This window comes from Salvelinus namaycush, chromosome 22, assembly GCF_016432855.1.
Source record: "Salvelinus namaycush isolate Seneca chromosome 22, SaNama_1.0, whole genome shotgun sequence".
NCBI lineage: Eukaryota > Metazoa > Chordata > Actinopteri > Salmoniformes > Salmonidae > Salvelinus > Salvelinus namaycush.
The window spans coordinates 10,237,133-10,248,550 of NC_052328.1; the positions used below are offsets into that span (position 1 = coordinate 10,237,133).

The window sequence follows — 11,418 nt, forward strand, 5'->3', positions numbered from 1 at the left end:
GAGACAACTTATTATAAACCTTAGGGTATTATAAGATATTATAACTCCTCATACATGTATGTGACAAATAATAAAGCATTACTATAGGATTTAGGTAAAGTATTACCATAATTTCAAGCAGCTAAATGAATGTCTTCACAGATTTCAAAAGAAGACTTTTGAAAATATTTCAATTAGCGCTGTATCCCAAACATGTCTTTAACCCAAATCCCTGATCTGTTAGTCCAACACCCTTTCCATTGCCCATAGCAGCAAAGGACATGGGCATGTACCCTCCTGCTTCCTCTATCCAGAACCTCTGGTCTCTCATGTAACTTTATCAGCAGGCTTCTATGGTCTGATTGAGGCACCATCCCACCCCTGACACCTGTGTAGCAAAGTTTAAAGAGGCAATCTGTGACTGCTCCATCCGTTTTTTGAATATTAAATGAATAATACCAGCCCATTGATTCTTGTAGAATATGACTTATAAATGCCTCATGACCTTAGTTAAACTGTCGTACCCCATCAGAACCTGAAATATAAGCTTATTTTACTCCATTGTCTGTAAACAATGAAATTGTAAACAAACACTGTATAGCCTCAAAACACGGTTAACACTATCATTTTGATATCCTGCATGATCTGTCCTTGCATCCATAGCTCTATCTATGAATTTGAGAGTGGTTACATTTCTCCAACCCCCCACAAAAGTGCCCACTTTGTTATTATTTGAAATGCAGATTGCCCCTTTAAGGTGGTCAAAAGGGAATTATGCAATTCCTTGTTTACTAACAAATATATTACCCAAAAATACTATCACATACAAGTGAACATTTACCGAGCATTAATGACCTCAAATTGTATTATTATTATTTTAATGGGTGCAATCTCCCATTTTTTTTTGCTTTGCATAATAATATTTTCACTGACAGCACAAAACACCAGGAAGAGATGGGCCATATCATCCTGTTCAGTGAACAGTAGGCTATTTGGAGAGACAAAGGAAGTGTAGCTTAATCTTGTTATGACTCCCTCGAACAGTAATAACACTGGTATAAACTAATGGAGGGCACGTGTCTCAAAGTTAAAGTTAAAAAAATACTATATCGACTCGCCATATAATAAAACACGCGTGGATAGTCGACTTCGGACGTATCTCTGTCATGTCGGCTAAAAGCGGTACATGAGCCATTATTCATCCGTTCTGGTACTCAGCTAAAGAGCTTTCCTGTGCGTAATCCCCGGATGAAGCTGTCATGGCTGCCATTCGCTGAGCTGTCAAGTCTACAAAAGAAAAAACCAAACGAAGTCTCGAATTATACATCGACGTAGTCCAATTGTATCGGAGCTTTACTCTGCGGTAAATATATTTCGGTTCACATACATTGATTGTATAAACTTTTTGTCGTGCATTTTTTCTTCCTACTTTCTCACATGAGCTGTTTATGAATATTTCATTCAAATCAATCAACTGGCACGTCAGCCAGCCGTCCAAAAGCTCATACTTCACAGTAAATGTTTTACCAGGCAGTGAGGCAAAGGTGATGATGAGTGATCGTCGAAGCAAAATATGAATTGCTTTAAAACAAATTAACGCGTTTGTTTGTAACATGTTAATGAAGCTTCTCAGTCAGTTTGTTTTGGTCAAGCCAAACAGCACAACAGAAATGGCTGACAGCTTTGGTCTAATGCAAAGTTAACAGTAACATTCCGTAATAACCTTTCTTTAGCGGCAAGCAATCAATTTAGCGTTTAATATTTTCTTCTATTGAGACCCATAGGTAACAGGTGGGCTTGTTTACCTGTTTTAAATGCAAGTTTGGTCAGATTTTGTGAATTGTAGCAAGTCCTTTGGTCAGTCACATTGAGAAACTTGCATGGCACATCATTTGAGTAAACAATAGCCTGAAGTCTCAAATGTAAATAGGCTACATTGAATCTGCAACAGGTGGATCAGGTTTATCCATGATGTGGGTTGTGAGATCATGCACTACACTGGCAATTAGTCACACAGGTAGGCTACAGAGCAGTTTTGAATTGAGAATAGTGCTAGTTACTAGCCTTACAGTGAAGACTACTGCACTACAGATTTTTCATGTATTGTCTGTGGTAAGAACAAAGGCAAACACAACACCATTCTAGTTGATATACTTGATTACAGATCAGGATAATTTGATGACCATTTCAAACATGCATCCTAATATGTTATTTTCTCAGATCTGGTCTCTATGTGGGCTGTAGACTGTAGATTCTGAGGGGACATTTGCATATGGTCTTTGACGGTTGCCAGTTTACAGACCAGGAGATTGTTGAGTTTGGTGAAAATGTTTTGTGCTGTGCTATTTAGTCATCTTCTTTCAAAAAGATGAAGCCAAGTTAAATCAATATTGTTGACTGGAAATGTGAAAAGGTTTTTACAATGAGGTCACAGGTTCATTGTCTATAATGAATTGCTGGCTTGCAAATCAATTGTCGATTGTTTATTTTACATCTGTTACAGGGGCCTGAATTGACATGGATCCAGCACATGCTGAAGTAGATGTCCCTGCTGGAGGTAATATTAAAGTTCTCGATGATGAGGACAAAAATTGGCACAAACGACTCCGTCTCAGGAAAGCTGCTGTTCAGCCCCCAACTATGCAAAGAGAAGATAAGCATGGGCCGAAGAAGATAGAGGACAAGGAGAAAAGCACAGAGCAGAGGTATTTGAAGAAGATACCCCTTAAAACACAAAAGAGTCAACATGTGACAAAGGTTTATGGAAATATACTTAGGTTTAGATGTTTTGAATGCAACGGCAGTACAGAATTCAGCCCTAATGACTTACTGAGGCACTTTCAGGAAACTCACCCAGGAAGCCAACCAATCTTTCCTTGTGACATGTGCAGTTTTATTACACAGGAATTCTCCCACCTTCAAGTTCACCAATTAGGTCACAGAGACACTTTTGTCAGCTGCAACATATGCAATGACAATGTCCAGCACACTCTCTTGCAGCTCACCACACATTTAAACACGCACCACAGCTTGAATGGCCACTACTCTTGCGAGAAGTGCAAGTTCTCCACAAGAGATGTAGGAGCATTTTTGGAGCATATGTATCTACATAACATGGTGCCGCAAGCAGGTGGCATGGCTGATCATTCAAATCCTGCTGACCAAGATTTGCAGAGACATTTCATGGCCAAAACAGCACAATTCCCCTTCAGTTGTCAGTTCTGTGACTATATAGCGCATCGAAAAGATATCATCACTAAGCACATGGCCACCATCCATGGTAAAGCGACTAGCCAAAAAAACAAGCTGAAAATGAAAGAGGTTGGTCCTAAAACAGTAGGTAATTCATCATCAAGACTGAAGCACGTGGTGACAAGGAGTACAGTGAGGGAAAATAACTGGATGTCACAAGGCTGTCTTTCTCTGTCGGGGGAAGGATTCCTGGATAAATATTGCAGACTGTCAAATCCAGAGAGGGCTTTGGAGGAGACCCAGCAATTTTTAGAGAAGTCTGTGCCTGCTGAAGCTCTTAAGACTGTACTTTCAAATGTACCCAAAGCCATCACTTCCTTTTCAAACTCTGACAACTGCATGATATCCAACCCTGGATTCCCAAACACAGGCAAGGACCTCACTGTCCTCATGCTCAAAAACAAGATTTCAGTTCCTCCGAAAGGCACTACTGAAGCAATTGCTTTCAAAATGGTGGAAGGCAAAAAAGATTTGGTTCTCAAGGTTACACCATCAGCAAAGCAAGAGACCTCTGACACAACAAAGGCGTCATTGTGTGTCACTGAGCAGGAATCAGAGAATATTGCTTCTCAAACTAGTGCTGGGGACTCCGATGCAAATGGATGCCAATCAAATTCAAGTATTCCTCCAAAGACCAAGCCACCCAGTTGTCCAGGATCATTCTTGACACCAAATGATGTTGCCACTATTTCAACCCTAAACGAGCTAGTAAAATATGATCAAACTCAAGAAAATAGAGAGAACCAGGAAACAAGGGTTGGCCAAGTGCACAGAAATGATGCAGAACCCAAAGATGTGAATCACTGTGAAGATACGGCAGAGGAAATCAAGATGTCGAAGTTGCCAAAGGAGAAAAGTAAAAAAGAGCAACAATCCTTTCCTGAAGCTCTGTGCTCTTCCAAGACTATGGGGGACAAAAAAAGGGTGAGAAAGAAAGTGGTCGGCCCTAAAACTGTGGAGAAAAAATCATCACCAACATTAAAGCTCCTCCTGAAGAAGAACCCAGTTAAGGAAATGCAGTGGATGCCACAAGGTGCTCTTCCCCTGTCGGGACGAGGTTTGCTGAATGATTACCACAGACTAGAGCACCCACAGAAAACTTTGGAGAAGACGCAGCAATTTCTTAAAAGAGCACTGTCAGCTGAAAATGGCAAAAAGAAACAGTCCAAATGTCCCAAGACTGACCAGAAACAGAACTCCAAAGTGGTCACTAGGTCGTCAAAGTCAGAGGGAGGCCTAATTCCAAACCCTGGGCATTTCAGCCCCAGAGGTAACAACCTTAGTGCCCTCATGGTAAAAAATAAGATTTTAGTTCCTCCCAATTGCACTACAGAGGCCATGGGTTTAAAAATGGTGGACGGCAAAAAACATTTGGTTCTTAAGGTTATACCATCAGCAATGCAAGAGACCTCTGACAAAACAAAGGCATCCTTACATTCCATTGAGACTAAGGAAGACAACACCACATCTAAAACTTGCACTACGAGCCAGAACAGTTTAGTCGTTGTTGATAAAAGCCAGCCAAATTTGAAAATCGCTCCGAGCACCTCAACAAACAGTAGCCTAGAATATAATTTCGAAAATGCGGAGCTTCCAAACACTGATGTCAGTTCTGAAAACACAGAAGGGATGAACAATGGCATGAATTCTCATGTCCTGGATGGCCAAGATTGTCCAAGGGTAGGCTTACCTCATGTATCTAATGGAGCCAAATCAGCTGGAAATGATTTGGGCCAGATGACGGAGGAGAAGTTGGAGGCTGTGAACTATAACCAGCCTAACCAGGAAGGGCTTGGAACTACAGAAGCTCAGGTCATCATGATGTCTCCCTCCCCCATACTCCATTTCCTTACTTCCCCACAAGGTAATCAAAACTATCTTACTGAAATGTATAAAACATGATTTGTTAAATGTATTTCCAAATATTTACTTCTCATTACCTGTCGTGCATGACTCTGTCCATGCCACTCTATGCTTTATTGATAGACAATAACTTGAGTCAACATTCTTGTAGCAGTTTTACTTCCTTTTTTTACTGGACTAATTGTGCTTTGTTCTCGTGTTGAATATTTCAACAGGTATAACAGACTTGTCAGAGAATCCGGTCGAAACTCCAGACATTTGTTTTCAGGACGTTCCTCCCAATACCATGCTAAGAGATGTAGGACAACAGGAGGGCTCTTACAGGATTTGCCTCTCACCACAGACAAATGAACAGACAGTTAAAGGAAAGAGGAAGAGCGAGCCGTCCACAGAAGACTCTCCCGAGCCCCTCTCAAAAGCCTTCAGGAAAGTTGTGGGAGAAGAAGAGGCCTCACCAGCAGCCGTGCATCACTGGGAGCCAGGCCCTCGAGATGTGGAGAGGACCCTGAAGCTATTGCCATTAAGTCCCACTCAACTCATTACACGTCCAAGAGGAGACCAGCCTGTTGTAGTGCTAAATCACCCAGACACAGACATTCCCGAGGTCACAAATATAATGGAAACAGTCCACAGGTACAAAGGAGAGGTCCAAAAAGTAGTGCTGTCTCGAAAAACATTGAAGGCCCTTGCAGCCATGGGTTGTGATATGTTTAGGGCAAATGCCCCAGCGATTGAACGTGTGTGCAGAGTGAAAGAGAGATTCATCTTGAAAATGAAGCTGAAAAAGATGAGCAGAAAGAAGTACAAAGTGGTGAACGCAATCCCGCGCAGCACTGAGCCTTTATTAAGATTTAGCTGCTGGTTTTGTGGCCGAGTCTTCAGTGATCAGGAGGTCTGGATTGGTCATGGCCAGCGCCATCTGATGGAATCTACTAGAGAGTGGGGGAAGCTGGAAAGTGAAAAGTCATAAATGTCACCTACACTGGATACAAAGTTGAGAAAGGTGCTCCTGTACAAAAGCAATGGACAGAAAAGATGCTAGATGGAAATGATCTTAATTTATTAGAGAAATATGTTGCTAATAAGGACTTAATAAGTGTCCAAAATCAATATAACTTAATGTGAGTTCTTCCAAAGTACAGGCCTCTAATAATAGGGCTCTAGTCATTTTTGCATTTTCCGTTGCTCAAATCGAAGTATTTAATTTGAAACCCACTTCTGTTTCAGTGCTATCATTGTTTTAGATTGGATGCAATCTATTTGTCGTTTCAGTTATGTCTAGCCAAGATGCAATGCTATTTAAGTTGACCAAAGTACACTGTCATAAGGCATTTCACAGAACACTGTAATTAGGACACAAATTAGGCACACTCAGAAGCTCTAAACATGAAAATGTAATGTTATACGGGTATGCATAGTGTGTGTGCTAAGATGATTCATTTGGGAGGGGATGGCAGGTTTCCTTTGTTACTAGGCTATACCAACATTGTTTAAAAAGCTATTTTATGTTTATTTCTGATTTGCAGATGTACACTGCTTTCTTTTTTTTCTGTGATTGGCCATAGAAAAGAGTGAATGTGTTTGTTTTGTTTGTATGCACATAGTACTTACCAAAAATATGAATGGTTTCAAATCTAGTAATTTTGTTACGTTAGTCTGAGCTAGTAGCAGGAGTAGTCCAAAGAATATACCTTTTTATAATTTGTATAATATTGTATAGGATGGCTGACTGATGGCATTTGTGCATATAATTGAAATTACAATCTGTTTTTTAATTGCACTATGAACTGACAGTGAATATTTCTTTCCATTACTTCACTTTATGAATCTTATGACAGTCTTGATATGCATGTTCTTGCATGTATCCTTATGTTCTGATGATCTCACAGTATCCATGGCAAGGGATACTTTTACTGTAGTTAGTCAGCCCAGGTCAAGGCCCAAATCACAAATACATGTAGCACATCTTTCTGAGCATACCCTTTCTTCTAGTCACCCATCATTTATTTCTTCAGATCAACAGAAAATAACTGGTTTGTAGTAGTATTGAGAAGTCGGAGAAAGAAGTACAATTCTCACCTAGAAAACATTTGTTTTTCACCAAGTGCCTGACCTTTTCTGTTCCACGATGAATATGTATTTATCTTGACACACCTGGTAGAATTATGTGTTCAACAGATCAATAAATACGAATAGTTTGAAAATATATGTGTGATTATTGAACATATACAGGTGTAGGATCTTAGTTTTTCTCTATTGATAAGACACTTTTAATTAAACTGGGGTCCACTTGATCTCCATCAACCTAATGAGAACAACAGTATTATTTGGTGTAAAACTGTAAGTCATTTCTCATTGCTTTCACACACAATGCAAATGCTAAGCACATTTTTGCAAAGCAGTAAACACAACTCTTTACAAAATACTCTAAACTCAGTTGAGTAAATGATGACAAACAAAATTAAACATTTGGTCACAGCTGATACAAATTACTCACATGAATGTGAACCTGTGTGCAAAACATATTTGCTAAATTGTTCAATCAGCAATCAGGCCTTATTCATGACTAAAAGAGTCCACCTGTTTGAAAGAATTTATTGGGATGTTGTGCAATGATTGATTGATATAACTTTTCATTAGATGACAAGTTGTATGTTTTGATGTACAGTTGAAGTCGGAAATTTACATACACCTCAGCCAAATACATTTCAACTCAGTTTTTCACAATTCCTGACATTTAATCAGAGTAAAGATTCCCTGTTTTAGGTCAGTTAGGATCACCACTTTATTTTAAGAATGTGAAATGTCAGAATAATAGTAGAGAGAATGATTTATTTCAGCTTTTGTTGTCTTTCATCACATTCCCAGTGGGTCAGAAGTTTACATACACTCAATTAGTATTTGGTAGCATTGCCTTTAAATTGTTTAACTTGGGTCAAACGTTTCGGGTAGCCTTCCACAAGCTTCCCACAATAAGTTGGGTGAATTTTGGCCCATTCCTCCTGACGAGCTGGTGTTACTGAGTCAGGTTTGTCGGCCTCCTTGCTCGTGCACACTTTTTCAGTTCAGTTCTGCCCACAATTTACTATAGGATTGAGGTCAGTGGTGGCTTTGTGATGGCCACTCCAATACCTTGACTTTGTTGTCCTTAAGCCATTTTGCCACAACTTTGGAAGTGTGCTTGGGGGTCATTGTCCATTTGGAAGACCCATTTGCAACCAAGCTTTAACTTCCTGACTGATGTCTTGCGATGTTACTTCAATATATCCACATAATTTTCCTTCTCATGATGCCATCTATTTTGTGAAGTGCACCAGTCCCTCCTGCAGCAAAGCACCCCCACAACATGATGCTGTCACCCCCATGCTTCACGGTTGGGATGGTGTTTTTTGGCTTGCAAGCCTTGCAAGCCTCTCCCTTTTTCCTCCAAACGTAACGATGGTCATTATGGCCAAACAGTTCTATTTTTGTTTCATCAGACCACAGGACATTTCTCCAAAAAGTATGATCTTTGTATGGCGGTTTTGGAGCAGTGGCTTCTTCCTTGCTGAGCGGCCTTTCAGGTTATGTCGATATAGGACTCGTTTTACAGTGGATATAGATACTTTTGTACCTGTTTCCTCCAGCATCTTTACAAGGTCCTTTGCTGTTGTTCTGGGATTGATGTGCACTTTTCGCACCAAAGTACGTTCATCTCTAGGAGACAGAACACGTCTCCTTCCTGAGCGGTATGACGGCTGTGTGGTCCCATGGTGTTTATACTTGCGTACTATTGTTTGTACAGATGAACATGGTACCTTCAGGCGTTTGGAAATTGCTCCCAAGGATGAACCAGACTTGTGGAGGTCTACAATTTATTTTCTGAGGTCTTGGCTGATTTCTTTTGATTTTCCCATGATGTCAAGCAAAGAGGCACTGCGTTTGAAGGTAGGCCTTGAAATACATCCACAAGTACACCTCCAATTGACTCAAATTATGTTAGTTAGCCTATCAGAAGCTTCTAAAGCCATGACATAATTTTCTGGAATTTTCCAAGCTGTTTAAAGGCACAGTCAACTTAGTTGGAATTTTATGATCCATTGGAATTGTGATACAGTGAGTTATAAGTGAAATAATCTGTCTGAACAATTGTTGGAAAAATTACTTGTGTCATGCACAAAGTAGATGTCCTAACCAACTTGCCAAAACTCTAGTTTGTTATTAACAAGAAATTTGTGGAGTCGAAAAATGAGTTTTAATGACTCCAACCTAAATGTATGTAAACTTCCGACTTCAACTGTAGGTTGTTGATTTTGTGTCATGTAGTTCATGTTTTGAGAGTTTTAATGCATTTTGCAAATTAAATGTGTCATTTTGGCAAAAGGGTTTGAGTTTGGGCCTGCGTGTTAATTCTTTTGAAAAAGTGAATTATGTTTGAACAAATGTGCTCAAGCAATTGAGAAAATGTCATTTGACCTGTATTTTCACAGCAAAATAATCCTGCAGCAACAGGATTTAAGCGTTTAGTCCATAATGTTGCTTGATTGGTAGTTAAGCTATCAGCTGGCCAAAATTAGACTACATGAAAAGTGCAATACTGTTAATACACTGTGTACAAAACATTAGGCATGGACTCTACAAGGTTGACTACAATGGTTGTCATAGTTGTGTCAAGTTGGCTGGATGTCCTTTGGGTGGTGGGCTATTCCTGATACACACGGGAAACTGTTGAACATGAAAAACCCAGCAGCGTTGCAGTTTTTCACACATTCAAACTGGTGCGCCTGGCACCTACTTCCCTACCACGTTCAAAGGCACTTGAATCTTTTGTCTTTCCCATTCACCATCTGAATGGCACAAATACACAATCAATGTCTCATTGTCTCCTTCCCTTCATCTACACTGATTGACGTGGATTTAACAGGTGACATAAATAAGGGATCATAGCTTTCACCTGGATACACCTGGTCAGTCTGTGTCATGGAATAAGCAGGGGTTTCTAATTTTTAGTAGAGTCAGTGTATAACCGTGTGTTAAAGTAGGTTTTCATTGAATTTATGTAAATCACAAAGTTGATCTGTTTTCAGTAAGGTTTTCTATCCTCATATACCATTCATACTTGCTGTATATATACTACTACACTGAACAAAAATAAAAATGTAACATGTAAAGTGTTGGTCCAAAGTTTCATGAGCTGAAATAAAAGATCCCAGAAATTTTCCATACTCACAAAAGGTTATTTCTTTAAAATTTGGGGCAGAAATTTGTATACATCCCTGTTACTGAGCATTTCTCCTTTGCCAAGATAATCCATCCACCTGACAGGTGTGGCATATCAAGAAGCTGATTAAACAGAATGATCATTACACAGGTGCACCTTGTGCTGGGGACAATAAAAGGCCACTCTAAAATGTGCAGTTTTGTTACACAACACAGGAATGTCCACCAAAGCTGTTGCCAGACAATTTAATGTTAATTTCTCTACCATCAACCGCCTCCAACGTCATTTTAGACGTTGGGACCTCCACATTTGGCTTCTTAACCTGCAGGATCGTCTGAAACCAGCCACCCGGACAGCTGACGAAACTTTGTGTTTGCACAACCAAAGTATTTCTGCACAAACTGTCAGAAACCGTCTCAGGGAAGCTCATCTGCATGCTCGTCCTCCTCACCAGGGTCTTGTCCTGACTGCAGTTCGGCGTCGTAACCGACTTCAGTGGGCAAAGGCTTACCTTCGATGGCCACTGGCAAACTGTGTTCTTCACAGATGAATCCCAGTTTCAACTGTAATGGGCAGATGGCAGACGGCAAGTATGGCGGTGTGTGTGCGAGAGGTTCGCTGATGTCAACGTTGGGAACAGAGTGCCCCGTGTGTCACACCCTGGCCTTAGTTATCTTTGTTTTCTTTATTATTTTAGTTAGGTCAGGGTGTGACATGGGGGATGTATGTGTTTTGTATTGTCTATGGTTTTTTGTATGTTTATGGGGCAGTGTTCAGTCTAGGTGTTTGTATGTCTATGGTTGCCTAGATAGGTTCTCAATTAGAGACAGCTGTCTATTGTTGTCTCTGATTGGGAGCCATATTTAGACAGCCATAGTCATTAGGTAGTTTGTGGGTGATTGTCTATGTCTATGTGTAAGTTGCCTGTGTCTGCACTTGTCATTATATAGCTTCACATTCGTCGTTTTGTTGAGTTTGTAAGTGTTCTTCGTCAATTAAATATGTGTTCATTTCACGCTGCGCCTTGGTCCTCCTCTCTTTCACGTAACGACGATCGTGACACCGTGGTGGCGGTGGGGTTATGGTATGGACAAGGAACACGTTTAAGGTATCTGTGACCAACA

The 11,418-nt window shown here is 40.3% G+C and overlaps 1 protein-coding gene across 1 annotated transcript; it reads left to right on the forward strand.

Moving 5' to 3' along the window:
• Window positions 1-971: 971 nt before the first annotated feature.
• Window positions 972-6,165, forward strand: LOC120017543 (zinc finger protein 518A-like). Its single transcript, XM_038960379.1, has 3 exons — window positions 972-1,342; window positions 2,483-5,095; window positions 5,310-6,165. Exons 2-3 carry the CDS (start codon window positions 2,497-2,499, stop codon window positions 6,062-6,064), a joined length of 3,354 nt encoding a protein of 1,117 aa, XP_038816307.1. The 5' UTR covers window positions 972-1,342; window positions 2,483-2,496; the 3' UTR covers window positions 6,065-6,165.
• Window positions 6,166-11,418: the final 5,253 nt, after the last annotated feature.